At 49.4% G+C, this 26,852-nt stretch overlaps 1 protein-coding gene across 4 annotated transcripts; it reads left to right on the top strand.

Moving 5' to 3' along the window:
* The first annotated feature begins 6,654 nt into the window (after positions 1-6,654).
* On the top strand, positions 6,655-26,453 carry Prelp (proline arginine-rich end leucine-rich repeat). 4 transcript variants are annotated; one of them, XM_006529084.4, is made up of 3 exons: positions 6,655-6,855; positions 21,336-22,312; positions 23,976-26,449. In XM_006529084.4, the coding sequence occupies exons 2-3, from the start codon at positions 21,352-21,354 to the stop codon at positions 24,149-24,151; spliced, it is 1,137 nt and encodes a 378-aa protein (XP_006529147.1). In that variant the 5' UTR covers positions 6,655-6,855; positions 21,336-21,351; the 3' UTR covers positions 24,152-26,449. The 4 variants fall into 4 exon arrangements, with proteins under 4 accessions (XP_006529147.1, XP_006529146.1, XP_006529148.1 ...); XM_006529083.3 differs by lacking the exon at positions 6,655-6,855 and adding an exon at positions 6,874-7,008; XM_006529085.4 differs by lacking the exon at positions 6,655-6,855 and adding an exon at positions 7,571-7,751.
* The last annotated feature ends 399 nt before the right edge of the window (positions 26,454-26,852 follow it).

Below are 26,852 nucleotides of genomic sequence, written 5' to 3'. Positions count from 1 at the left end.
TTCTCGGTGCCCTCATATTTAAAACAGGGCTAAGATTTTAAATAAGGCACTATGTTAAACGTTCTTGGCGCATATGTTAATGCATGGAAATTTATTTTTATTAGGGAGACAAGACAAATAGTAGGAGAACAAACAAATGAATCATTTAAGACAGGACATAATTAAGGGTATTTTTAGATGGTACAGATTGGACCAGCCTTCAGGCTTAGAAGGAAGTAGGAAAGGAAATAGGAAAAGGGGTAGAATTCACACATCCTTCGTGCATTCCACAAGCGTGCAGTGGGGCTGGACTAAGGATCCTTTCTCCCTTTATATACCGGTGTGTGTGTGTGTGTGTGTGTGTGTGTGTGTGTGTGTGTGTGTGGTTTATGCACATGAGTGCACTGTCCACAGTGACCAGAAGGGGGCACCAGATCCCCTGGAGCTGGAGTTACAGGCACTTGTAAGCTGTCTTATATAGGTACTAGGAATAGAACTTGTGTTCTCTGGAGAAGCAGCTAGTGCTCTTAACCACTGAGCTATCTTTCTAGCCCTATGGGTGCTGATTTCTGTATTTTCTTCAAGACTGAGGGAAGGCAGGCACATGTCTGCCAGGCAGAGAGCAGGTATTCAATAAATATTAGAGTATTGTGCAGGGCACAAGGAGACACCACAGCCCTCACAGGTTCCAGTCTAAAGGAGAAGCTGGGGTCTAAACAGCAGGTTGCTTTCTGAGGTCCATTTCCGGATCTTTGTGAGAGAGGATAACTGGTAAGTTGCCGTGACGAACTTGGAGAAAAGAGGCGGGCTTGGGTAAAGGGCATAGGGAAGAGAGGTTGGGGTAGGAGTTTGGGTCCTGATGCAGGCACCAGAGGCTGTGAGAGTGTGGGGGGTTGTACTCAGCTCTAGAAGAGAGAGCCTCTCTGGGACTGAAGCACCCAAGATCAGGGAACTGCTGGGTCTAGAGGCCTGGAGCTCAGAGGGACTTCATCTACATCTGTGGGTGGCCTTACCCACTGCAGCACAGCAGCTGAGGAATGCCACGGCCTCTTTCTGAGTTCAAGGAAGAAGCCAGAGACAGTGAAGTGGGCAGCAGGGGAAAGAAATGAGAAAGGGGGTGAGGAGTGAGGGACAGAGGGCAGAGGCAGTGATAGAAGAATGGAAGAAAGATGGAGGGAGGGCTGGAAAAGCATCTTCATCCACAGTACCAGGGCATGAGGTCCTCACTCACCCAGAGCCCTCTGCTCACCCTGCCTTTGACACAGCCAGCCATGGAGGTCTCTGTCCCCTGCCCTCTGCTCACTCCCCTCCATATCTCCCCCCGTGTCCCTTCATTCTTCCTTGCAAGGGTGCTTGCTTGCCCAGAAAGCTACCACTTTCATGAAGAGCCACTTTCACGCGTGGATCACACTGTTGATATTATGGTTCTAATAACAATACTCTGCCCTTTACCCAGTACCCGTTTCTCATGAGCCCAACATTCCCTTCAAAGCCAAGTTTGTCCTTAGACCCGGGACGGTGTATGTAACAGTCCATGACAATCTGGGTGAGGAGGAGAGACAGGCCGAAGGAAGGCCTGGCGGGGCCCTTTCATTTGGAAGAGCTAGGCTAACACTGAATTGGGGAAATAGTTGGAAGCTGGAGGAGCTTACTTTTTGGAGCCTCTGTGGAAGCAGAGCCACCATCCTGAGCCATCCACCCCTGGGCCCCACATCACTTTGTAGCTTATGGCCATTTGTTAAGCCCTGGCCCACGAGGCAGACAGCCGGAGCTGCCAGCCACCTTCCAAAACATGTTGTGCCTCTTTGCCTTCCTTCTGTGGCTTGGCTAACCAGGCCTGAAAATTCCTCGCACCTGGGGTGGGCCAAGTTGGGACACTCCATCAGTAACATCACTCTTTCCAGCCTGGACATCCTGAGCAGCCTCATGGGATGCGACAGGCAGGTCCAAAGCTCTGTGATTAGCGAGGGGTACTTCCAGGTGGCACACAGTAGGAGGACACCAGGGGGAAAAAGGAAGCCCAGAATAACCTCTTACGATCTGATGAGGGTACTTGCTGTAGAGAAGTGATTGGCTTGAAGGGGAACACTTGTGCCCAGCTCACAGCCTGGGGCCAGATCGCTTCTGGCTGGACTCTCTCCTGCCGGAGCCAAGGCCTGTGTAAACACCACAAGGGAAACATGGTGTCTCTTGGCAGGGATGCTACCTAACAATGCTCTGGATTCCTTCACAGTTCTCGCCAGTGCAACTGGAAAAGGCATTGACCTTTCGCTCTTACCCTCCGCCAGTCAGCTGCTGTCTCGGTGCCCTCAGATTGTCCTGTTCCAACTGTCCAGCCCATGTTTGGAGACTGGCTTGCTTCATAGGAACCTTGATACACTCCCTGGACCCTGCCTGAAGTGAGGGAGTGAAGCTGGCAGAGTCCCACACCCACACCCACACCCCCACACACACACACACACACACAATCCTCAAGAGAGGTATAGGAACCTCCAGGGACTGCCATTCTAAAGATGGAGGAGGTCTGCAGTCCAGGAACTGCCCCTCGCAAGGCTGGGAACAAAGGTCAGCTCAGGAGGGTCACATTTCTGGAGGAGGCAAGATGCAACATGATGAATAGGACTATGGCTTGTGAGGTCAAAGCAGGAAGAATATTCCATGCAGGTTAAGTGTTCTGTTTGTAGTTAAGACAATTAAGCTCCTGTTTGACCTATGTTTGTTTTTTTCCATCTGCACCGGATATACTTGATCACGTGTGGGCAGGAGGTACGTGGGCAGGAAATACGTCATGATGCATGCTTGCTTCTGATTGGACCTGATGGGAAATTCAGTGACTTATGGGTCTTGCCTGGCTAAGCCTCTGCAAAACATGACTGTGGCCATTTCCTAGGAACCTGGGTATGGACCTGGGCATAGCCCATCCACCTGGCCAGTATTTAATTAAAACCTGCTTCAAATTTGGCCCAGAATTGTGGTAGTGGTCTTATTCCACCGGTGGGATTAACAGGCTCGACTGTCTAGTGACCAAACCTAGACATGGGGCAGCTGTGACCTCCACAAAGTGACTATGACCTCTCCCCCACTGTCCCAACTCACCCAGCGTCACCTGCTCCACGCTCTGCAGTGGCTGTTGTGAGCCTGGAGGTTGGAGGAGGAGCAGGAGCCTGACCTGCAGGCAGCCTGAACTTGCCGTGGCCTGCCAGCAACGACATTCCTGGTTTCCTCTTCGCTCTAGCTGGAGCCAACCCTTTAGGCAGCGCAGTCATGGGAAAGCTCACAGCCTCAGACATAGCACTGTGACCTGGGTCAGAACATGCCCTGTGGCACTCAAGGTCAGAGGGCGGGCTCTGCTGGAGACCAATTGGGACAGCAGAGCTGGACAAACAGGCCAAAGGAAAGAGAAGCATCCTGAAAAGAGGCTGTGGTCGTGAGAGGGAGGGGTGGGCAAGGGTAGATGATACCTGCTGAAGAGATGATCTTTTGTTTCAGGAGAACCACAGAGCAGATGACATTGAGAGGTGTGTAAAAGATGGGTGGAAGGAGACCACCAGACAGCAGGGTTTCTAAAGCACACTGGGCCTAGCTGACAGATGTATTACTATTTATTTATTCTGTACATGTTTATCAGAACATTGGAGACAGCAGGGACTCAGGAAGCCTGCCTGGGTTCAGTCCACCCTTGTCAAGTTCTGTATGAGAGACAGTCAGTTCCTAACTACTGTGACACTCTGCCTTTTGTTTCCTTGTGTTCAAAGTAGCGGTGAGTTGAGCCCTTCTCCTGGGGATATGGGAGCTAAATGTACCGACAGACTGTGAAGTTCTTGTTTGGAATAAGCACTTACAAGAGTCTCTAATCTCACTGTTATTGCCAGGAGCTGGGTTGGTTTCTTGTAGGTCCTGCAGACATGCAAAGGAGGCTTGAGTTGAGCTTTGCAGGGTGAATACCAGTTCCTCAGATGGAGACCAGGAGAAAAGGGCCATGGAAACTCAGATCGGGAAAAGGCCCAAAGATGTGAAAATCCAGAGATCACGATTCCCAAAAGTCTGGTTTTCAGAGAATGACAGGAATGTTGGTTCAGACAGCAAGGACCAAGGCATTCGATTTCATTCTGTAAACAACTGAGAGATATTACAGAATTTTAAGCAAGGGACCCACACAGTCAGATTTATATTTGAGGAAATAACATATTTGCTGGGTCATAAAAGATGAGAGTGAGAAACTAACAGCAAAAAAATAAAAAGGATGCTTTATAACAACTCCCGAAAACAACACACAAGAGGGAAGCCAATTCTGCCCTTCCAAGGCTTGCTGCCCAAGTACTGCTGGGCAGAGATCAGGACTCAGACTCAGAACCTGATGAATGTCAGATCTGAGCTGGCTCTGGGTCCCCAAATAGCCAAACAGGCTTAGCAGCAGCCATGGAATCTGGTAACCAAGATAGAGAGGAGAGCAGCTATAGGGAATGGTACAGGGTTTAGATAGCACCCACTAGGGTCAAGCTGGAACACACGAAGGCTCTGAGGGGTCATTGATACCCTGGGATGAGAAGAATGTCCTGGAAGAAGTGTCACTGGGGGATGAAGGACCTTCTAGACTGAAGAAGGAAAGGTGAGCAAAGGCTTTGCAGGGGAGGTAGTCCGGAGTGCTCTGTGGCACAGCCACTGTTTGCTGTCTAGAGTTGGAAAAGGTGCTGGTAAGGCAGGCCAAGGACCTAACAGGAGTTCATCCTAGATTCTGTGGTCTAAGATTCACAGCCAAGGAGACAAATCAGAACCATGGGTTATGATGGACTCTCAAACACAGGTCTGGTGTGAGTGTTGCCACCTTTCCTGGCACGTGAAGCCCGGGTTCTATCTCCAGCACCTCATAAGCAAACCCTCAGATGTGCCCCAGTGGGCATGTGCAGGGTGGGCTTCAGGGAAGGCTGCACCTGTCCTGGAGGCTCAGAACCATGACCACAGGGACAGAGAGTCACAAAAAGATGTCCTGGCCTGGCTCACCACTTAAGAATTGCTGACAAGATGGGGGGACTGATGGTGCCCTAGCAGGAGAGACACAGCAGCCTTAAAGCCAGGGTCTCTCTGTCAGGGGAGAGACCCTGACAGAGCAGGGGTCTAGGCATACTGTAGAAGACCAATAACAGGCTCTCCTGTCACATCCACTTAAGGAGGAGAATCTGGAATTAGATTGTCAGTTGCTTTTCACAGACTCCAATGTGAAGATTCTTTTTCAATATTGACAAAAAGTATGTGGGGCAAAGGAGATGGTTCAGTGGGTAAGAGCTTTACTCTGCAAGCACAAGAACCTGAGTTCAAACCCCCAGCACCCATGTAAGAGACTGGGCATGCTGTGACTCTAGCATTGATGGATCCCAAGAGCTTGCTAGCCAGCCAGCGTAGCCCAAATGGTGAGCTTCTGGTTCAATGAGAGTCCTAGCTTCCAGGCAATAATGTGGAGAGGAATAGAGGAAGGTAGCCAACATCCTGCTCTTACCTCTGCACACAGGTGAGCAACACACACACACATGCGTGCATGCGTATAGATGGTGTGTTAATAGACTAACAAGAATAGAAAACTCCCGCTAGCCCAAGCAAGCCCTGGGGCACAGAGGTGTGTTTAGACCGCTACACATACCATGGCTGTATGGCACACATGAGCAGGCAGAGCAGATGCTCAGGTGCAGGTGATGTATCTGCTCTCACTGGGTGTGTGACCTTGAACGTATAGACTAGATACAAAGTATCTGGGCAATAGGTCTAGTGAGCTCTGTTCTACTGGGCTGTAGCTCTGGAGCATGCGTGCAGAGGACTGGGAGGCACTCACCATGCACGGACTCTTGAGAGGACTTTCTAGGATTGCTGCTCCTGGCAGGTATGAGGACCCCCAAGTCATGGATCATAGTCTTTGACACAGCTGCATTGCTCTTGCCCCCCTAGATTGTGACATGAGACATAGCTGACCAAAACATGTCTAGGGACTGACCACGGTCTTGTCATTGACCTGCACCATGCCCTTGTGAGGCAGTCAATCCGTGACTCTGAGGCATAGAGCAGTTTAACAAAGCAGGCCAGCTCAGCATAACACCAGGACCTGACTGAATACTAGAGTTAGGCATCTGTTACTGCTGTGACTCAGGACTTTTGCTACATTAGACAAGAGTGTAAGGGTACAGTCAGAGCATCCAGGAACCTGGAAGGCGCTTACCTTGGCATGTAGAATGCCATCATCCACCTGAGCCTGGCTTCCTGAGGGTCCGGGGCTCAGAACGTAGCTCACTTAGGCTGCTGTCCAGCCATGGCAGCTGGGCAGGCTTTGCTGGGACAGCCTCAGGTTCCCAGGTGTGCGTGTGTGTGTGTGTGTGTGTGTGTGTGTGTCTTACCAATTCTACCCTGCTATCTTTGCAGGACTGATGGGACAGTTTACAGCCAGGGGAAGGGGACTTAGAGATCCTTATCCTGCCTGTCCTCATACCAGGAACTATGGAATGCTTACCTCTTCCCTCCTGGCCTTTCCCCCACCTCCTGCTGTTGAAATAAGCAGAGAGGTCTGTGGGGAGAAGGAAGTGGAAACAGCCTACAACGTGCCTTTGGCCCCATTTTCCACAAGCTAAAGCCCTCGGGTTCTGGATATAGACTGGTGTCTTGGCCAGAATTAAGGGAGTTAAGAAAACTTCCAGGCTGGGGACTGAGTAAAGAAGAATTCGGGAGATCAGTAGGGCTCAAGAGAGACCAGCAGCCTTCTCTCTCACAAAACAACAGGCAGCAAGGGATACAACTTCTTTCAAAAGGAAATGATCACCCAGCAGAGGGTTTCTGTCCCTTACAAACAACTTTCCAGGAAGGGATCAAAGAACTGCTGAGCTAGACCAAGGCCGGGTGAGTATCACAGCAGGGTTGGCCAGGAGCAGACTCACCATAGCCATCCCCGCCTGGTCCAGCAGATGAGCCCAGAGCGGGGACACAAAGACAACATGGAACTTTTGCCGCTATGCTAAAACAAGTTCTCTGTCCCAATACTGTAGAGGAAGGGTAAGTAACGGGGCAAGGTTATTTGCTTGATGAGCTGATGAACTATAATTAATACCTGTACATGGGCACACAGACTCAGAAGGGACCTGAATAGCCCAAGGGTACCTCCTCATCCTGGAGAAGCAGCAGGAAACAGGACTGGTACCATACATGTCAGCCTCCAAGCCCAGGACTGATGACCTCAAAGTCAGGGGCCCAAGCCAGGCACGGTGGAACACAACTCTGATGCCAGCATTTGGAAGGGAGGGGAGGCAGGATAATCAGGAGTTCAAAGCCATCCTTGGCTACATCGTGGCATGCAGCCAGCTTGGGTTATATACTAATTAGCATTCTCTGGAGAAACGGGCACTATGGGATGAATTTATATACATTAAAGAATGTATTAAATCATTTTACGTTAAAATAGTAATAACAACCAAATCACACCTGAGAGCTGCTTGGGCCTCCACAGCTAAAGTAACCCCACAGTGGCTTTCTCTAACTGTGGGCTGGCAATGAGGCTCAGTCCTCAAAGCGGGGTGCCTCAGCACTCCCTATCTGGCTCTGGAAACCTGAAAGCTTCCTTAGTCCACAACAGAAGGCTGGGAAGGCTGATCTGACATCAGAGAAGGAACCAGCAGCAACAGCAACAGAATAAAGCAACTTAGCAAGACAGAAGGCCACACGAGCAACAGGAGAGACAATTTCCCTCTGGGTGCCCTTTTAAACTGGGCTGCCACCAGGAAGCACTGCCAACAATCAAGGTGGGTCTTCCTGCATTAGTTAAAGCATTGGGGACAGTTCTTCAGGCTTGGCTCCCTCTCCAGGTGATTCTAGTGTATAGTAAATTGGCATTCAAACCAACCATAATAGGCCCCATGAGATCCCGTCTCAAAATAACAACAATGAAATAATCAAGAGCCCAAATGTCTGTCAGGAGGCAGTGGTTAAATGAATTTGGGGGAGGAGAAACACAGAGAAAGAACTGTGGCTGCCAACATGGGGTAACTGGCAAAGCATCCTGGGAGGGAAAATTTGAAAGATCAAAAGCAGGTGCTCATGTTGCCTAGCCAGCAACTCAGAAGGCTGAAACAGGAGGATTGCAACCTGCCTAGACTATGAAGAGAAACTCTGTCTCTAAAAAGGTAGGGATGGAGGGGGTTGGGGGGGGGAACAGAGGAAGAAGGGAAGAGAGGAAGAGGAAAGGGCAGGGAGAGCAGCTGAAAGAGGGGGAAGAGGAGGGGAGAAAATGGAAGGAAGAGGAAGAGAAAGATTGTAGGAGTTGTTAATTAGTCTCTTCTCTAATCGACACGGTGGTGGCCACTCATTCTTCTCTACCTGCCTCAATGTTCTGGGTTCTCGAATGAAAGACATACACCAGACAGCCTTATATTTTAATGCCATAAACAGCTCCATGGCTGAGCCGCTCCCAAACATCCACGTGGCTAATACCTCCCCTCCAATATTCCTGAGGTATTACTTACTAAAATCTATATTCCATCGTTGTTGTCCTAGATCCAGTTGGGGCCCCAGGGCTGCTATTCCCTGGCCCTGACATGTGGCTGTCTCTCTGTCCTTTACTTCTCAGGCCTGGCAGCTACTCCTTTCCCAGAAACTAACCCTTTTCCTGCTCCTTCCTCAGTCCTTTTTCCTGGGAATCCTAAAAGTCCTGCCTCTGTCTCCCAGCCCAACCACTGGCCACTAGCAACTTTATTAACCAATCAAAACCAACTGGGAACAGAGACCCTCAGTATCTTATGTATAGATGTGAGGAGTCTCATGTAATTTTGGGGACCAAATTAACATAATATAAGCAGCATTAGACCAAATCTAATTAGACCAAAAGGGAGAATAGAATAGTATTATTTAAAAAATTAGATATATTGGATGGATTACTAAATTTTTTCTTGTTTGTTTGTTAGTTTGTTTGTTTTTGAGACAGGGTTTCTCTGTGTAGCCCTGGCTGTCCTGAAAATCACTCTGTAGACCAGGCTAGCCTCGAACTCAGAAATCCACCTGCCTCTGCCTCCCAAGTGCTGGGATTAAAGGTGTGTGCCACCACTGCCCGACATTAAATTTATTCTTAAAGCATTGTATAGTCATAATCTTACATTGGTAGAAATCTTTATAATTGATGCAAAATTAAGGTTATAATTTTTTACATTAGTATAGATGTACATATTGATACAGGTCTAAGGTTTTCATTGGTATAAATCTTTATATCTTGATACAAAATATGAAATTAATATTGTTACTCTTGTGCCTATGCAACTCATTTACGAATGCAAGGCTTAGCCGGGCATGGTGGTGCACGCCTTTAATCCCAGCACTTGGGAGGCAGAGGCAGGTGAATTTCTGAGTTCAAGGCCAGCCTGGTCTACAGAGTGAGTTCCAGGATAGCCAGGGCTACACAGAGAAACCCTGTCTCGAAAAAACAAAAACAAACAAACAAAAAAACCAAGGTCTAGACCCAGTCATTCTAATAGCTGTTATTATAAACTGTTTAGAATGATTAAGTAAAGCAAGTGCCAGATAATTAAGTGCAAGGGCCAGATAGCAACTAATGGTTATATTAGATTCTAATTTAGTTATAATAAAGTGTTTTCAATATTATTTAATTAGAAATAGCTAAGAGTAGTCAAGGTTTAGCAGTTGAGATATACTATATATAGTCTTCAAGAGCATCACAAATCTATAGAATATGACATTTAGCATCATTTCATTATTAATAGAATTTTTGACTGAGAGACATGTCTGCTCTTGACCATACTCCCTTCATGGAATCAACAAGATATTGACCATCATTACCTCCATATAGAGTTGTTCCAGTTGTATCAAGATAGCCACTGAACAAGAATTGCCCTAATTCATCTACAGACAAAAATACCGTCTAAGAAATGATATACAATGTGGGATAGTCGACAGCTTAACCCTGCCAATACAGGGCAAGCTAGTCCTTCATAATTCCTGCTTCACTTAAGGTCTGTCAAATGGTTCTGGGCCAGAAAGCTGAAGACTGATGCTCTAACATTCTGAGGAAGAAGGAACTCTCCAGGCAGTCAGCTGTCTTGACAAATTGCTTAAGTTTTGGGAAGATGATCTAGATGTAAAAAGATGGTTTTCAGGTGGTAATACAAGTTAAAGTCAAAACGTGATTCTGGTAGAGAATTGTAAACTCTTTAAGTTAGGATGGATGATAGAGTGATGCACCTAAATTGACAAAATTGATGCACTATGTGTTATTAGTGTATATCAGACCTTATAGTTTATATAACTGTTGTTACTATGTTCATTATATTCTGAGGGGGAAAAAGGCCCTTTTAATGGACAAAAAGGGGAGAAGTGTGAATTTGGTCTAACTCTTGTATTGTAATTGGGTTCCCAAATTGCATGAGAATTCACATGTAAGATGCTGAGGGTCCCTGCAAGCAGTGGGTTTTGATTGGTAAATAAAGTTGCCGATAGCCAGTGGCTGGGAAGGAAGACAAAGGCAGGACTTTAGGATGCCTGAGCAAGGGACCAAGACAGAGAGGGAAAGATAGGATGGCCATCCCAGAAAAGGAGTAGCAGCCATGCCTGAGAAGTACAGACACATAGACAGTCAACATGTAAGAGCCACGAAAGACCGACCCAGGGGTCTAGGGCAACAAAGATGGAATATGGATTTTAGTAAGTAATAACCCAGGAATGTTGGAGGGGAGTGTGTTAGCCCCATGGAGGTTTGGGAGTGGCCCAACCTCTGAGCTGCTCAAGGCATATTAAAATGTAAGGCTGTGTAAGTGTGTGTGTGAGTGTGTGTGTGTGTGTGTGTGATTGTGTGAGTGTGTGTGTGAGTGTGAGTGAGTGTGTGTGTGTGTGTGAGTGTGTGTGTGAGTGAGCGTGTGAGTGAGTTGTGTGAGTGAGTGTGTGTGTGAGTGAGTATGTGAGTGAGTGTGTGTGTGTGAGTGTGTGTGAGTGTGTGTGTGTGTGAGTGAGTGTGAGTGTGTGTGTGTGAGTGAGTGTGTGAGTGAGTGAGTGTGTGTATGTGTGTGTGAGTGTGTGTGTGAGTGAGCGTGTGAGTGAGTTGTGTGAGTGAGTGTGTGTGTGAGTGAGTGTGTGAGTGTGTGTGTGTAAGAGTGTGTGTGTGTGTGAGTGTAAGTGTGAGAGTGTGTGTGTGTGAGTGTGTGAGTGAGTGTGAGTGAGTGTGAGTGAGTGTGAGTGTGTGTGTGTGTGTGTGTGTGTGTGTGTGTGTGTGTGTGTCTTTTATTCTGAAACCCAGAACAGTGAGGTGGGTATCGAGGAACTTATCACCACTGCCACTGCTGCAGCCGGGGTCGATTTGAGGAAAGGTTAATTGCCAACTGCAACAAAGGATGGCAAAGGGAGGAACAGCTCTGAGCAGCATCCAGGCCTGGGGCTTAGACTTGTGATTCCAGCTACTCAGCAGGGTATGGAAGGAACACAGTTGAAGAGCAGTCTAGGCAACTTAGTGAGACCCTATCTTGAACCAAAAAGAAATTTATAAGTAAAAAAGCAGGTTAGAGATGTAGCTCTAGGATAGATTGCTTGCTGAGTGTATGTAGCTCTAGGATAGATTGCTTGCTGAGTGTATGTAGCTCTGGGATAGATTGCTTGCCAAGTGTAGGCCAGCCTAGGATCCTCAGAATCAGAGAAGTGGGGAGGGGCAAAGAAACTCCTGGAGGAACCTGGGTGGTAAGGACATAGGCCATGGACCCACATGGCTCCTATACCTTTGAGATTCCAATCAAGAGAATTATGACACATTTTTTAAAACAGTTTTTATAAAAAGTGAATGATAGACACTGTCCTTGTTTAGCCCTCTTAATAGTAATAAAACAGGCCCTGTATTGAGCACCCAGATGTGCCAAACCCTTGGTGGGTGCTGTGGGTTCCCAACAATGTATAGGCTGCTGTCTCTTCCCAGCAGAAGCCCAGGACCCCCCAGCTGGACAGAGGGATGGGTGCCCCAAGATTCCCACAGCCTCTCCCCTGCTGTGCATTCTAGCCTGGGAGCCTCTGTGAGGGGTGAAGGTTGGCCAGCTTCTGTGGGACCTAGTGACCATGCTGAGGTCTGAGCCAAAACCCCTAATGCCTACCCTGCCCTTCCTGGCAGTGGGAGGTGGGAGGCTGGGCCCCTCTTCTCTGTGCTCCAGGGAATAGGGTGTCATGTCCACAATCAACCCTTTCTTCTCTGGCTGTAGCGCTTGCTGCAGCAGCCAAGGCAGCCGTTACCAGGAGGGTGAAAGAACAGTGAGCCCCAGACTGATGGCGGTGAGGGTGGGCAGGCAAAGTCTCCAGGAAAGCAGCTGAAACCCACCGCAGTAGGGGGCCATCTCTCTCCTAGGTCTGCCCTTCCACTCCTCCTTCTACCAGCCATGCGCCAGGTTTCCCCTGGTGGCTGAAGCCTGGGTACTACATTTCCCACAATCCCCCAGCAACCCCAGCAGTGCTTTAAGTGCTACAGGAGGAAGAGATAAATTTGTCACCTGCTGTGTGTTTCCAACACAGCGAGAGCTGAGGATGCTCACTCTGGAGAAGCCTCGGCTGTGTGGATGAGTTATGCTCCCAAGCCCCTGCTTCCCAAAAGCCTCTCTGGATCCTGGGGATAAGCAAGGAGGAAGATGGGGTTATTTTAATACATACCCCTGAGGAAACCGAGGGTCAAATCTGTTTGCCAGCTATCAAGAAAGGAGCAGAGCTGACATTTTAACCCATGAGTCTCAATACCACATCATTTTACAATGTTGGAAGTGACTTCAAAGGTCAGTTAGTATAACCTCGAGTTTGCGAAGTTACAGAGGGAAAGTGACAGCCAGGTCTCAGCAGTTCAGGCCTCTGTCCCCAATCTGGAGACTGTTCTATCCTCTGTCAAAGACAGTAGAAAGATAGGTTGGCTATCTCAGGTGTCTCCAATGACGGGAAGATGCAGGCACCATGTAAAAAGAAGGTGAGGCCCTGACTCTAAGCTAAGGCAGTAAAAGGGGCTGGCCACTGTGTGGAGTGGGGAGGTTCCTGCCCTAGCTAAAAGATAAAATAAGATAAAATAAAAGTAAGAACACTCCAAAACATAACTGCAGGGTTTGTGGGAATGGGCACAGTAGAAACAAAATTGGCATGAGGGCACGGTTATTATTTATTTACTTAGTAGTTACTTTTTTTTTTGGTTTGAGAATGTCTAACTCAGTTTTCCATGCTGGCCTCAAACTAATAGCAATTCTCCTGCCTCAGGCCCTAAGTGCTGAGATTACTGGCAGTAGCCACCACACTAGCATGAGGTGGTAACTGTTGATCTGGGTGTTAGGTGATGATGTGATGGCCTCCTGTGTGTATCTGAAGGCTATGGGCACGGCTCAGTGGTAGAGTGTAGGGCTGTGGGCCAGGCGGGTGTGGGATGCGGGGAGGCACTGGGAGTCTGAGACCTGTGAAAGCTGGAGCTGGCTTGGGGGTGCCCGAGCCTATGACAAGTCAGGGTCCATGGGGTTCTCAGGCTCTTGGACATCTAGGTGCTCCTGGAAGTCCCAGAAGAGCTGAGAACAGAGTGGGGGCCTGAGGGCTGGATCTAGGCCAGGTCCAGGGAACAGGGGGGCAGAAGAGGAGCTCCAGCTAGTCCCACTTGGCTTCATGGGTGGCAGGATTGGTGGTGGTTGTGGCAGGGAGCACCGAGAGGCCTTCTATGGGAGATTAGACAGTGGCTCTGTAGGCAAAGGCCTTCTCCATGGCTCCCCATGTCTGAAGAGACCAAACCATTTATTGTCATGGTGGAAAGTAAATGTGTAAAACCATACCCCACTTCTCAGGGCAGGCCTGAGATTAAATACCTTTTGCAGGGAGGAGCATCTGGGAAGGGAATCTTACTGGCCATGCCCTCTGGGCCTCTAGGTATTTCATTAGCATGGAGATCTCTGCCTTGAGCCTAAGTGGCCACAGATCACATCTCTTTTCCTATTAAATTGGTCTGAGATGTTAAGGATGCCTCATCTACATGTGGAAGGGCTTGGGGCATTGCCCCCAAGTGACTGATGGCCACAAATCTATGGGGGTGAGGAGGGAGGCTGAGGCTGGTGACAGGGGCCTGGTGCCTGGGAACAGGCAAAACTCCTTAGATCCCTTCAGGGTCTCTGGGGCTTCAAACTTTTAGCTCGACCAAGGAACAGGCTCACAGTCCATGGCCCCACAGTAGAGCACTGACCTAACACAAGCAAGGCCCTACAACTCCCTCCAGCACAGGCTTTTGGGGGTTGTGATAGCAAGAAGGCAGGTAAACAGGCAGTGAGTGACATTTATATCTCTACGCTGGCTAGGATTCCCTACAATCCCTTCTGAAGCTCCACGGTCTTACCTGAGACACAGACACAGAAATAGGGGCATCTCAAAATCAAGTGACTTGCCTAAGAACACACTTTATTTCCTGTGAGTGGAAGAGCCGGGGACTTTGAGAGTTAGGGGACAGTGACAAGAGTCCCTTGTGGGCTTTGTAGGTCTCTGATGACCTAATGGTGACTGAGTAAGTGTTTCCCTTAGGTTCTGAGCCAGAAGTTGTACTGAATGCACCTTAAAGCCAAGTGTGCCTGACTTTTCAGATGGGGACGGGGGTGGGGGTCATTGTTCAGATAACAGAGACTTTTGAATTGGTTTCCAGGAAGTGGATATGCATTGGGGAGCCTGGCATCATCCTGTTTCTGTGGGATGACCACACAGCCCCCAAACCTCACCTGAGTGTGTGACACAAAGCTGGAGGAAAAGCCCCAACACTGTCCTCAGGAACTAGGAACAATGGCTTGCGGATTTACAATTGGAAACCTGCTTTAATTTGGCTGTGTGATCCTCAGGCCAGAGTGGCCACCAAACCAGTAGTTACCTCTTATATCAGCCCACTGCACAGTGAGTCTCCACTCCCTTAGCAAGCTTCTGGGCTGTGATAGGGAAATATTGTCACTGTGTATGCTCTGAAAAGTGTCTCGTGGCTCCTCAGTGAGTTGAAGAATTGACATCAGGGAAGTAAGGCGCTTGTTAGAAACTCAAGTGGCCAGGGCTGGACCCAGCGACCCCACCCTGCCTGCACAGAAGCAGAGGCCTTGCCAAGTGCTTTCCTCTCTTGATTTGGCTTAGTTTCCAAACACGGGTCAAACGGTCCCTCTCCAGAGCAGCAGCAGCAGCAGGAAACATTATTAAAAGTGAGCCGTTAGCGGGCATCGGGTGTGGATGAGGTCTGTGGAGTTTTGGCTGCCAAATAAAGACTTTATTGTTGTCATCTCTCCTTTCCCAAGCTCCCTCCCTCTCTCCTCTGCTCCCTCCTCCTCCCTGCCCTCCCCCCTCTGATCTGCCCCTCCCTCCCCAAACTAACCTCCCCACCCCAATAGGATCTGGTAGAAGAAAAGTCAGGCAGACACACGCAGACACGCACCAACTGGGAGACCAGAACTTCTAGCTGGCTCTCTGCTGCCACAGCTCCAGCAAAGGGTGGGGAGGAACAGAAGAGTGCCCCAGAGTCCAGAGGAGAGGCAGGTGTGTGCAGGTAAGTTCAGGCAGTGGGGGAGAAGACTAGAAGGCTCCTTCCTCCAGGGGTTCTCTCTAGCTCTGTCCAATCTTTCTTTCCTCCCTCCTGGCCTTCTTCCTTCTCATTTTTCCTCTCTAAAGAGTTCAGATGTAGCCTTCCTCATTTCCTGATGACACTCTCTTGTCTCTCCAACATCCTGCATCCTAGCGTTTGCTTGCTGCTGAAGTTAAACTTTCTAAGTGCAGATGTTTGTGGAGCACACAGAGCTGTGTCGCACACAGAATTTGAACAGAGCAGGTGTTGCCATGGGAACTGGACACTAGAACCGAATTCTCTACACCTTTCATGTATTACCATGCACTGCAGAAGACAGACAGAAAGATAGACAGACAGACACACACACACACACACACACACACACACACACACACACACACTGGGTTTTGTCTCTTACTCTCTCACGTGCCTCCTCAACTGCCTGACCAGAGACAGCGTTTTCCTTCTGAGATGACAGAGCCAAAAGACAATCACGCCTTGGCTGGTCAGGGAGGATATGAACAATCAAGTGATTTTTTTTGAAAATTTCTTTCTTTTGAACTTAATCAGGCAGAAGGGAGAGAAAAGTGGCCCTCCAGCCTACACAGTATCCTCTCAGCAGCCCGAATTCCTGTCTCCCTCCCCAAACCACTTGGCTCTTACAAAAAGAAGTCAAGCTTGCCTGCAAGCCTTGGAGGCCCTAACTCCTGAGTTAACAGTTCCACACACACACACACACACACACACACACACACACACACACTACATAGTCAGAAACACTCTTCTCTCTGAAGTTATTCTGAGATTATCCTGACCAGTCAGCTGGTAAGGGGGCTTGAAGTAGAGGAAGCAGGGAGGGGAACCTGGGAGTCTTATTTGCACAGCTCCCCCCTCTCCTGCAATAGAGGGGCCCCATGGCAGTAAGAAGGGGGGCACTACTTGATCCTCAGAGGGCCCTGAGCAGTAGGCAGGGAATATGGAAGCTTTAGTAAAACAGGGACAGACACTCATTACAGACCCATCAAACAGAACCCAAGAGGTCCAGAGCTGTGTTAATACATCCTGAGACTCCCCTAACTCCCTTGGGATTCACATAAAGGGCTATGTGGTGTCCTCAAAAAGGAGCCCCTGCAGTCTTGACAGTGAGGGCTGAGAGCCACTGCAGGAGGGAACAAGGCACTCTCTTGTGATTACTAACATCATCCATACTAGGCAACCATACTTCGGGGGAACATTCTACAAAGAACATTCTACCTTAGTCTATCTCCTCTTACCTGCTAAGCTACCTGTCCCAGGTACCCAAGAGCTAGTACTAGCTGTCAACCATCCCTTCTAGATTCTCTCTCCCCGTACCCCACAGGTCTGTCCCATTTGACTCTCTCAGAGGACAGACGAGTTGATAATGTCCCTTATCCACCCTCACCTTCCTTGAGGAGAGCACCTCAAGGCTAGAAGGAACAACAACAGCAACAACAACAACCACAACCACAACCACAAAGACAAGGAGAAGCCCTAGATCTCAGAAGAAGCCACAACCAGCTGAAAAGAGAGATTTCCATTTGCCAGCCAGTGTCCCCACCTCTGCAGAAAGCGGAGAGCTGGGTTAGTAAGTCAGGATGGAGACACACAGCGGGCTTTGCACGGGTGTCTGGGGAGTTCCAATCAGTTGACACTGAATGTCCAATGTAGTCTTCTGAGCCACACAGGGAATGAAGTTTCTCTGAGTACCTACACTGTAAGAAGGACCCCTTCTTCTCCAGCAGTAGGGAAATGAAGGATGTTAACCAAGCAGTCTGATGGTGGGGGGAAAACCATTACTTCAGAGTGGTACCAACAACCACTGGATACACACTGAGCAATCACTTTGCACATCAACTATTTTAACCCTTCCAGCATCCAGACTGGGGCTGCAGCTAGGTGGTAGAATGCTTGTATAATATGCACAGAACCCTGGTTTTAGCACCTCCAAAATAAACTTGGTCAGCAAGCCTGTTTTTTAGATGTGGAGACTGAGGCTTGTGTAGTAGTCCCGAGCTAACACAAGTTGCAGGGTGGGATCTGTCTCTATAGCCATATTCAGCATCACAGGGATTCTTCTTGGCTTTCATCAAGGATTAAAGGTGGTAGGGAGAGAGGCAGAAAGGTGGATAAAGAGGGCAGTGAGTTTTCAGAGATCACCTGACTGTCCATCTGATTTCTTCCCCATTCCCCTGAATGGGAAGCCTGTTCTTTCAGACTCCTTCCCTAAAACCATACAACCTCCATTCTGTTTACATTCTTCCTGTTCAAACCGGAATATGGTGTTTACTCTGCAAAAGTGTTAAACTTGGCTTTAGCACTTTTTGACCTACACTGCATTTTAAAGTTGCTTGTGCCACTAACATCCGACAACTAGGAGAGCTTTGCCCAACCCCAGTTCATGCTGTGCATTTTGAAGAACCCCTCACCCTGGGCTTTATTGGCCCACAGCACCTCAGCCTTACGCTGGAGGAGTCCAAACATTGACAGTCCCTGGGCTCTTACAACACATAAACAGGACAGGTGGGAAAGAGGACTTCCGCACTTTAAATTCAGGGAGCCTCTCCCAGAACCTGCTCTTCTGTAAACACATTGTCCCTGCCATTTCCAGAGTCTTGTTTCTGGATCGTGCCTTCAGATGTGTGAGCTCATCCCATCCTCATACAGATGTCAATCCTGGGGCCCAAGGGGAGAGAGAGGCAGAGGCAGGATTCAAGCCCAGATCCACGCTGTCAGAACCGAAATTTGAATTGTAAACTCTTTTAAGAAAGACTTCTAAATACAGAGCATGAACTGGGTTTGGGTAAAGCCAGCAGCTTTCTGAGAGATGTAGTCTTTCTGAGGGGCGTAGTCAACGAGTACTCATTGATTGACGGTGAACAGGGCCCAATAGGGATCCAAATTAAATGGGAGGCGGGGAGGTATGTTTTCAGAAGCATAAGAGATCTTAAGCACAGACACCCCCACCCACCCGGAGGGAGCTAATGATGTGGAAGGCAAGAGCTCAGGGCCCTGCCTCTGGTCTTTGTTGATGAGACTACAACCCCTCTGGGGTAGGGCTATCTCCAGTTTGCCTCAGCGCCTCTTATTAGAGCTCTGAGGCAGGGGAGCATGGCTAGAGAGAATGGCCATGCAGTGAGTACTTCCCAGAAGCCCAGGACCGCCTGGCTCGGCAGGAAGAGGGATGTGCCTGTGAGAATGGCCTTGGCAATGAGCAGTTCCCTGTGCACTCTGCACACAGATCTCTGGTTCCGCCCGGGGCTGGGAGAGGAGAGGGTTGAGCCTCATCGCCTAGTGAAAGTCTCCCACTTCAGATTCAGGGAGGAAGAAGGAGGCCTGGGGACCCCATGTCTGAGACAGGCAGGTAGTACTTCCCACTGGGTAGCCATGGCAGCGGGGGCAGGGCTGCCCAACACACGGACAACAGAGACCCACCCCTTCCCCAGCATCAGAGCCCAGCTGCCGGGGCTGTCTGTCTCCAGGGAAGGCTCTGCTGGATGTCCCGGAAAGCTTTGTTTGGCTAACTTAGTGTCCATTACTTCACCTTGGAAGTGCTTTTGGCACCAAGGGCAACAAAGCAAACCTGGGAAATTTCTGTCGAACCTAATTTTGGCCTTAGGGCAAGGTTTCTCATAGCAGGGCAGGCAGGGGTGGCGTAATTTTGCCTACAAGCTTTTGGAAAATTTATAAGCAAAGAGATTCCAAAAGAACAACAAGAAGAGAATAAAAACAAATCAGTTTTGCAAAGACTGGTGCTTTTAAAATGTTTTGGAATAGTAAGGCTTTGCCCTCTTCATTTCTACGTAACACGACTATTCTATTTTCAAGAAAATTAAAAGCTTTATTAAAATGTTAATCCATAACACACCAGTTACAGAGTGAGGTGGGGCTGGGCAACAGAGGTCAAGTTTAAATGCTGCAAGGGATGTGCTGTCTTCTTAGTCCTCTCAGAGAAGCCTTGGTACAGATAAACCAAGAACCTAACTGCAGGTCCCTTGTCACAGAAGGCCTAGGGAAAATGACCTTCTAGATGTCCTCAAGAGGCTTGTCTGAGATGAAACCCACCTCAGACAGGAGAGAGAAATACCAGGCAGGATAGACTCACCTTCTCCAGTCTACCCTCCTTCCTACCTAGGCTGACACATAAAGCTCACACATGCATATAGGGCCCTGAGGATGTGTACAAACTGGTATGGGCTAGGGACAAAGAGGTAGTTGTGTGTGTATCTGTGTCCGTGTGTGTGTGTGTGTGTGTGTGTGTGTGTGTGTGTGTGTGTGTGTAAAAGCATGTTTATAATGTGCATAAACCTTTAGGGACAGGCACAGTTAAATTCTGCCCATTAAGGATGAACTCTGTCAGCTTGCCCGTTATCTGTCATATTTAGCTCCACACCTTGGGGATCCTGCCACCCCCTGCTCTTTTCCTTTGACCAAAGCAAGCAGAAGATAGTTCCTAATAAAAGCAAAGGGAGATTTGACATAGATCTAGGCTCAGGGGATAGGTGGGGAATGGAGGCCATGATCACTGGGTTCGAGTACAAGCTAGGGACACACTTCAGCCCACTCTGTGTCTGAGAAGACCAAGAGGCTTATGTTCTGAGAGCTACGATAGTGGGGAAGATTTGAGGTGACCCTGATGTGATGCACAAAGTATCAGGGGTGGGGAGCTGTAGAGAAAAAGTACAGACACCCTCTCCCTGGGCCCCTCCCAACCCAGGCTGGAAAGGGGAGCTGGCCCTGGAAGGTCCTAGGAAGGATCTTTTCAACCTAGCTCCCACTGCACAAGCCAGCAGAGCCACCCAACAAACGTCTTCAGCTCTTGATCCCAGTGTCACCGAGGTTACAGGGAAGCTCTTCCTGATGCCTCCATTCCAACATTATCAGTTCCAAAGTATATGGAGCAATAATACCAGGTCCAAAGAAAGGAAAGTGTTTTCCCCGAGTCTTTTTATTCCTTTCCTGTTTATTTTCCCAAGGGCCTCTACATCTGGGGAAGAATTCTTGGCACGGCTCATGCTGGCAAAGACAGGCAGTCCCTGGGCCAAGTGCAGGGGAGGGGACAGAGCAAGGGTGAGTGGGTGAGCGCTGGTATCTGAGCAGTTCCCTTCCAGGACACCTCCTGCCTTTTTGTCCCGTGCTCACTGTCAGTCTCCTGGCCTCTTCAAGCCACTTCTCCACCCCCCCCCAGCCACAGTGGGAGCTGGACATGGTGGGTGGACTGTAGACCATTTATAGCAATGAAATGTTTTCCTCTTTTCTTCAAATGCTGTGTCTAACCACCCTCGTGTGTGCGTGTGTGTGTGTGTGTGTGTGTGTGTGTGTTTGTTCTTACCTCTCTCAGTATTTCTGTCTATAACAGATTTAAAGAACAAAGCCACTCAAGCCAACACAGATGTCACCTTGGGGGCCCCTTCTCAGTGTACCTCCTCAGACTGTGCACAGGAGTGTTAGGCACCGTTTGAGAACGTGGGATTTGTACAGAACCTTCCAGACCCACTGCTTAGGACTCTGGGCCATATCCTAGCATCCCTATGAAGAAGGTGGAGAGCTTTTCTTGGGGGAGGGGTGATATAAAAAGTGTTGAGCAGATTTTGGATGTCACTCCTGGCAGACCTTAAGCACTCTCCTTACAAGAGCTGAGACGATCTTCTCATCTTACAGCTAGAGAGAGCACCCCCTGCCCGCCCCCACCCACCACCCCACCACCAAGGGTTTCCAACATGCCTCAAGACCCCTGTGCTTCCTACGAACACGCACCTTTCCACAAGAGGCTAAACTCCCAGTCTCCTTCCTGCAGGTACATCACCTGGATCATGAGGGCATCCTTCTTCTGGCTCCTCCCACTTCTCCTCATCTTGGCCTCAGTGGCCCAAGGCCAACCGACAAGACCAAAACCTGGGATTAGGCGTAAACCCAAGCCGAGGCCCACACCCAGATTTCCTCAGGCCCCCGAGCCAGCAGAGCCGACAGACCTGCCTCCACCTCTTCCTCCCGGCCCTCCATCTGTCTTCCCTGACTGTCCACGGGAATGCTACTGCCCCCCTGACTTCCCGTCAGCCCTCTACTGTGACAGCCGAAACCTGCGAAGGGTCCCCGTCATCCCACCCCGAATCCATTACCTTTACTTGCAGAACAACTTCATCACTGAGCTTCCTCTGGAATCTTTCCAGAATGCCACGGGCCTGAGGTGGGTCAACCTGGACAACAACCGAATTCGCAAGGTGGACCAGAGAGTGCTGGGGAAGCTCCCCAGCCTGGCATTCCTCTACATGGAGAAGAACCAGCTGGAAGAGGTGCCATCAGCTCTGCCCCGGAACTTGGAACAGCTGAGGCTGAGCCAGAACCTCATTTCCAGGATCCCGCCCGGAGTGTTCAGCAAGCTGGAGAACCTGCTGCTCCTGGATCTGCAGCACAATCGGCTGAGCGACGGCGTCTTCAAGGCCGACACCTTCCAGGGCCTCAAAAACCTCATGCAGCTCAATCTAGCCCACAACATCCTGAGAAAGATGCCCCCCAAAGTCCCCCAAGCCATCCACCAGCTCTACCTGGATAGCAACAAGATCGAGACCATCCCCAACGGGTACTTCAAGGACTTCCCCAACCTGGCCTTCATCCGCATGAACTACAACAAACTGTCAGATCGCGGGCTCCCCAAGAACTCCTTCAACATCTCCAACTTGCTGGTGCTCCACCTGTCTCACAACAAGATCAGCAACGTGCCGGCCATCAGCAACAAGCTGGAACACCTGTACCTCAACAACAATAGCATAGAGAGTGAGTTGGGGAGGTGGGGCAAAGGGGAGAGAAGAGGTTCGGGGCAGCCACACTTTCTCAGGAACACCACTGTGAGGTAACAAGAAGCAACTACTGGGACAGTGGTATAGCAGCCGTCACCACCTCCTCCTCCTCCTCCTCTTCCTCCCCCCCTCCTCCTCTTCCTCCTCCTCCTCTTAGATAGGGTTTCTGTAGTCCTGACTGTCCTGGAACTCAATCTGTAGTCCACAGATCCACTTGCTCCTGCAGGTGCTGGATTAAAGGTGTGCACCACCACCCAGTTCAGAAATCTTTCTAATGTGCACATAAGACCTTACATTCTGCCGGGCGGTGGTGGCGCACGCCTTTAATCCCAGCACTTGGGAGGCAGGGGCAAGCAGATTTCTGAGTTTGAGGCCAGCCTGGTCTACAAAGTGAGTTCCAGGACAGCCCCTGTCTCGAAAAAAAAAAAACAAAAAAAAACAAACCAAACAAACAAACAAAAGACCTTACATTGTGTCCTTAGCATTGAAGACAAGGAAAAAGAAACCCCACTAGTTTTGACTGTGGCCTCACTATTTTCTGCGTCTGAGTAACCTTGAAAAGATACTAGACCCATATGGAATGTCTCCTTACCTGTAAAATGAGGGTGGCAGTATCTTCTAACACAGAATCAGTAGGATGACTTAATCGTGTATGGATGGAGTGCGCTGAACATCATGCTTGAAAGGCATGAGGTTTTCTTTCTCTATCCCCTCTCATCAGCATCAGCTTCTCTGGCCACTGGACCTGTAGATCAGACAGACACAGAAATACTGCTAGCTGTTCTCCTAACAGTAGAACAGAGATACAAAGTGCTACGTCCTGGGCCTGGCCTGCCCGCTGCAAAAGAAGCCAGCAGCAGTCATGACAAAGGCCTTCCCAGATCTGAGCCTTGGCTTTTAGAAAGTCTGTGACGGGGAATCAGAGGCAGCTACATAGTCAGGGTATAAAACAGCTAAAAACTGTTTTCTGATTCTATTGGAAGATTGTAATGTTCAGCTAGGACAGTTTCCACAAGGAACACTCACAGAGTCCCGAGTTTGATGTGCCAACTGTAGCCCAGAGCATGAGGCTCAGTCCTCTTCAGGCAAGTGTCAGGCCAGACATGGCAGTACACATGTGTAACCCTGGCGCTTGAGGAGTGGAGGCAGGAGACTCAGAAGTTCAAAGCAGGCTTGGACTCCATGAGACAAAACAAAACAAACAACAACAAAACTCTGTCAACTGGGCATGGTGCCTGTAATTCCGACTCTGGGAAGAATGAAGCAAGAAGATTGGGAGTTCAAGGTCAGCCTAGGAAGTAAAATCGCCTCTGAGAGCATTGCCAGAAAGGCTCAGAGAAAGACGCTATTGTTCAGTTGTTTAGTCCTCGAATAAACCATTCCTGTAGGAAATGACCCCTCCATGATCATCCCCAACTGAAATCATTTTACAACTGAATAGATTGGCTCTGAAAATTAGATGATTACAATCATACCTGCTCTGGAAATCAGGTGACCTACAGTCATACTTTCCCAGAGTCACCCTGTCCAGAGAATAGGATAGACAATGGAGCCCACACACTCTTGGCTCTCATCCCCTTTCTCCTCTCCCGTGCTGCCAGTTCCTCTGTGGCTGACTTCTCTCCCTTTTTCCTCCACAGAAATCAACGGGACCCAGATTTGCCCCAACAACCTAGTGGCCTTCCATGACTTCTCCTCGGATCTGGAAAACGTGCCCCACCTGCGCTACCTGCGGCTGGATGGAAATTTTCTGAAGCCTCCCATCCCACTGGACCTCATGATGTGCTTCCGCCTCCTGCAGTCCGTGGTCATCTAGGCTGTGCCCAGAGCTGGACCTCCTCTGACAGCACTTGAAGGCTGGTGGCCCAAGCTCTGGGGTCCACTGTTTTTATCTGTCTCCCTCTCTCGCTCCCAGCCCTGCCCTTCCTCTCGTCCCTTCGTGAGGATGGTAAATACTGTATAACCTGCTCCGGCTCTAAAGCAAGATTCCCCACCCAGCCCAAAGACACCCTGCCAGCCAAGACCTCTGCTCTTCTTTGGTCTCCCTTTGCTTCAGAAACACAGGTGTACGCCAACAGACATATCCCCTCTCTTCCCCCACACCACGAGTCTCTCATGGGTAAGGCTGGGCCATGGACTGACATCTTATTTTAGTCTTAGCCGAGTCAGAAGCAGAAGTCATTCCAGAGGTGAACCCTGGAAAGTTCCTCCATTGAGAACTCCCCCATTTGGGTAACTGTCTCAAGAAGGCCGACAAATCCAGGTCTCCTAGGCCTGAGATCCCTTCCAAAGCTGTCCTCTGCCACTGTTTCCTGACACCAGACAGATGTCACCCTGTTCCCTACTGTCTCGAGTTCTTCAGAAAGGAAGTGTGGGGGATGACTAAGGTGGGGTGGAGGGTCAGGGTTTCCCCACAACTTCCAGCCTTTCCTCCGCTTCCCATCTCCCTCCTTTGGGGCAAACACAGTACACACCCTCTTGGCTGGGCCTCAGAAAGGAACAGCCAGGGACAAAGTGGTGCAAGGAACTAGACTTTGGCTAATAGGAGGGTAGCTGTGGGGTCAGAGCCCAAAACTGGGCCTATGTGGATGTCGCCAAGCCCTGCAATCTCCCTTACCCAAACTTGACAATGGAGGGCCAAGAGGCATCACACCACTTCATCTGCTCTCTATTATGTGTGAGACTCAGTCGAGTCATCCCACCCCAAGGGCAGTTCTTGAGAAACAGAGGAAGAGGTGGAGCACCTGGGAATCTCCCAGAAGCCTCTTCCATACTGGGGATTAGCCTCTACCTCTAAGGCCGACTCATCAGCGACATCTGGTGGCTGGTGGCATGATACTGCAATTCCCTGATTCCCTAGGGGAAGAGGGCCATGGGCTTTCTCCTACTGGGTCTGAAGGAAAGGGCAGAGGCTGGGGGTTCATTCCTATCAGGAGTGATTGTGAATGAGAAGTCTTTGAGAGTCTAAGGGAAGCTAGTTTGACAGAGGCCTTGCCAGGGCTCATTTTGCTCTCGGCTTCCACATCTGTAAACTGAGTCCCTCCCAGAGCTCCTGTTTGTGCACCCTCTTCTAGAGCACACCTAGCGCAGGACAAGTGGCATCACCCATTCTCCCTCTGCAGTTAATTTATTCCCTGCATAGAGTGTCCCTCCCCCGCAGACTTGCTACCCTCCTTTCCTAGCCCAGGTGAGCAGCTTGGCGGGTTTCCAAGAACCTGGGCTCCCTGCCTTTCTCTTCTTCCCTTCTCCTCCCTCACCGGAAGGCTGCCTTTGCCCTGCCACACTTGCCTGGGTGGAGAAGGATGTGGAGATGAATGTTCTAGAAGTGAGTGAGGCACAGGACCAATTCTCCTTAGGCTGGGGGAGTCTCTGGAGGCTTTTTCCTCTCCCCAAGATGGTGTCACACAACTGTTTTAAAACATTGGATTAGGCTGGGCCCTATAGTCCAGAAACCCCATTTATATTCCCCATCACCTTTCTCGCATTGAAAATAGAGCCCACTTCACACAACCTCTTTTCCCTGCTGTGCAACTTCCTCACCCTAGTTGCAGCTGGTTTCTCCAAGGCTCCTGCTTAAGTCAATGTATCATTACGGCTGAAAGCAACCTGGTGCTACAGCCTGGACAAGCCCCTTCTGCACCTATGACAACCTGCAACTTTTGCCCCTTTCAGGAGGCCCACAGGGATCACAGCTCCTGTGGCTGCTAGGGATGGGGGCAGGCACTGATCCTGCAAACCTGAACTAGCATCCCACCATCAGCATCCCATTATCCAACCGTGGACCTTGCCAGCTTCCTCCACTGCTCTCTGCAGCCATCAGCTAGAGGGACAAGAGTTAAACTGGCTTTACAGGAAACACACACAGTGCTGGTTACCTTGAGGTTTAGAAAGCCCCTCCTCACACAAGTTTATTCAATCAGTGCCATTAGCATTTATACATGCAGGTGCATGTGTGTGCATATGTGTGTGCATATGTGTGTGCGCGTGCATGCGCCAGCTCTCACCCTGTACATCTTATCTATTCTCCAAAAGACCATGTTAACTCTGATACAGCGTCCGCATTCCAGCAAGCTTCACAGCAGAGGAAATAAAGTCATATGGAAAACACCCAGCACAAAGCTGACTGTGTGAATGAGTCAAAGGCAGCAGGACTACTTAAAGCCGTCTTTTCTCCAGCTCCCTACTGCTCGCTGAGAAGATAGGGAGAGAGAAAAAAAAATTTGTCTTAAAAGGTGTGTTTTAAATTTGTGTGTATGAGCACTTAGCCTGCATGTATGTATGTGCACCACATGTGTGCTTGGTGACCACAGAGGTTAGAAGTTGGCACTGGATCCCCTAGAACTGGAGTGATGAGTGGTTGAGAGCCTCTGTGTGTGTGCTGAGAACCAAATCCCAGTCCTCTAAATGAATGAGTAAGTAATGAATGCTCCTAGCTTCTGAGTCATGGCTTCAAGCCCCCCAAATACCTTATTAAGAAACTCCTAGCAGCCAGGGGTGGTGGCTGCCATCCCAGCACT

The sequence above is a fragment of the Mus musculus genome, chromosome 1, assembly GCF_000001635.26.
Source record: "Mus musculus strain C57BL/6J chromosome 1, GRCm38.p6 C57BL/6J".
Classification (NCBI taxonomy): domain Eukaryota; kingdom Metazoa; phylum Chordata; class Mammalia; order Rodentia; family Muridae; genus Mus; species Mus musculus.
This window is presented reverse-complemented; position numbering and strand designations above follow the sequence as displayed.

Bases quoted from the DNA above. Each gene is read 5' to 3' on its own strand.
- Prelp (XM_006529083.3), top strand. From the start codon at position 6,968: ATGCTAAAACAAGTTCTCTGTCCCAATACTGTAGAGGAAGG. The intron at 7,009-21,335 runs GTAAGTAACGGG...TCCTTCCTGCAG, and splicing joins CCCAATACTGTAGAGGAAGG to GTACATCACCTGGATCATGA. The intron at 22,313-23,975 runs GTGAGTTGGGGA...TTTCCTCCACAG, and splicing joins CAACAACAATAGCATAGAGA to AAATCAACGGGACCCAGATT.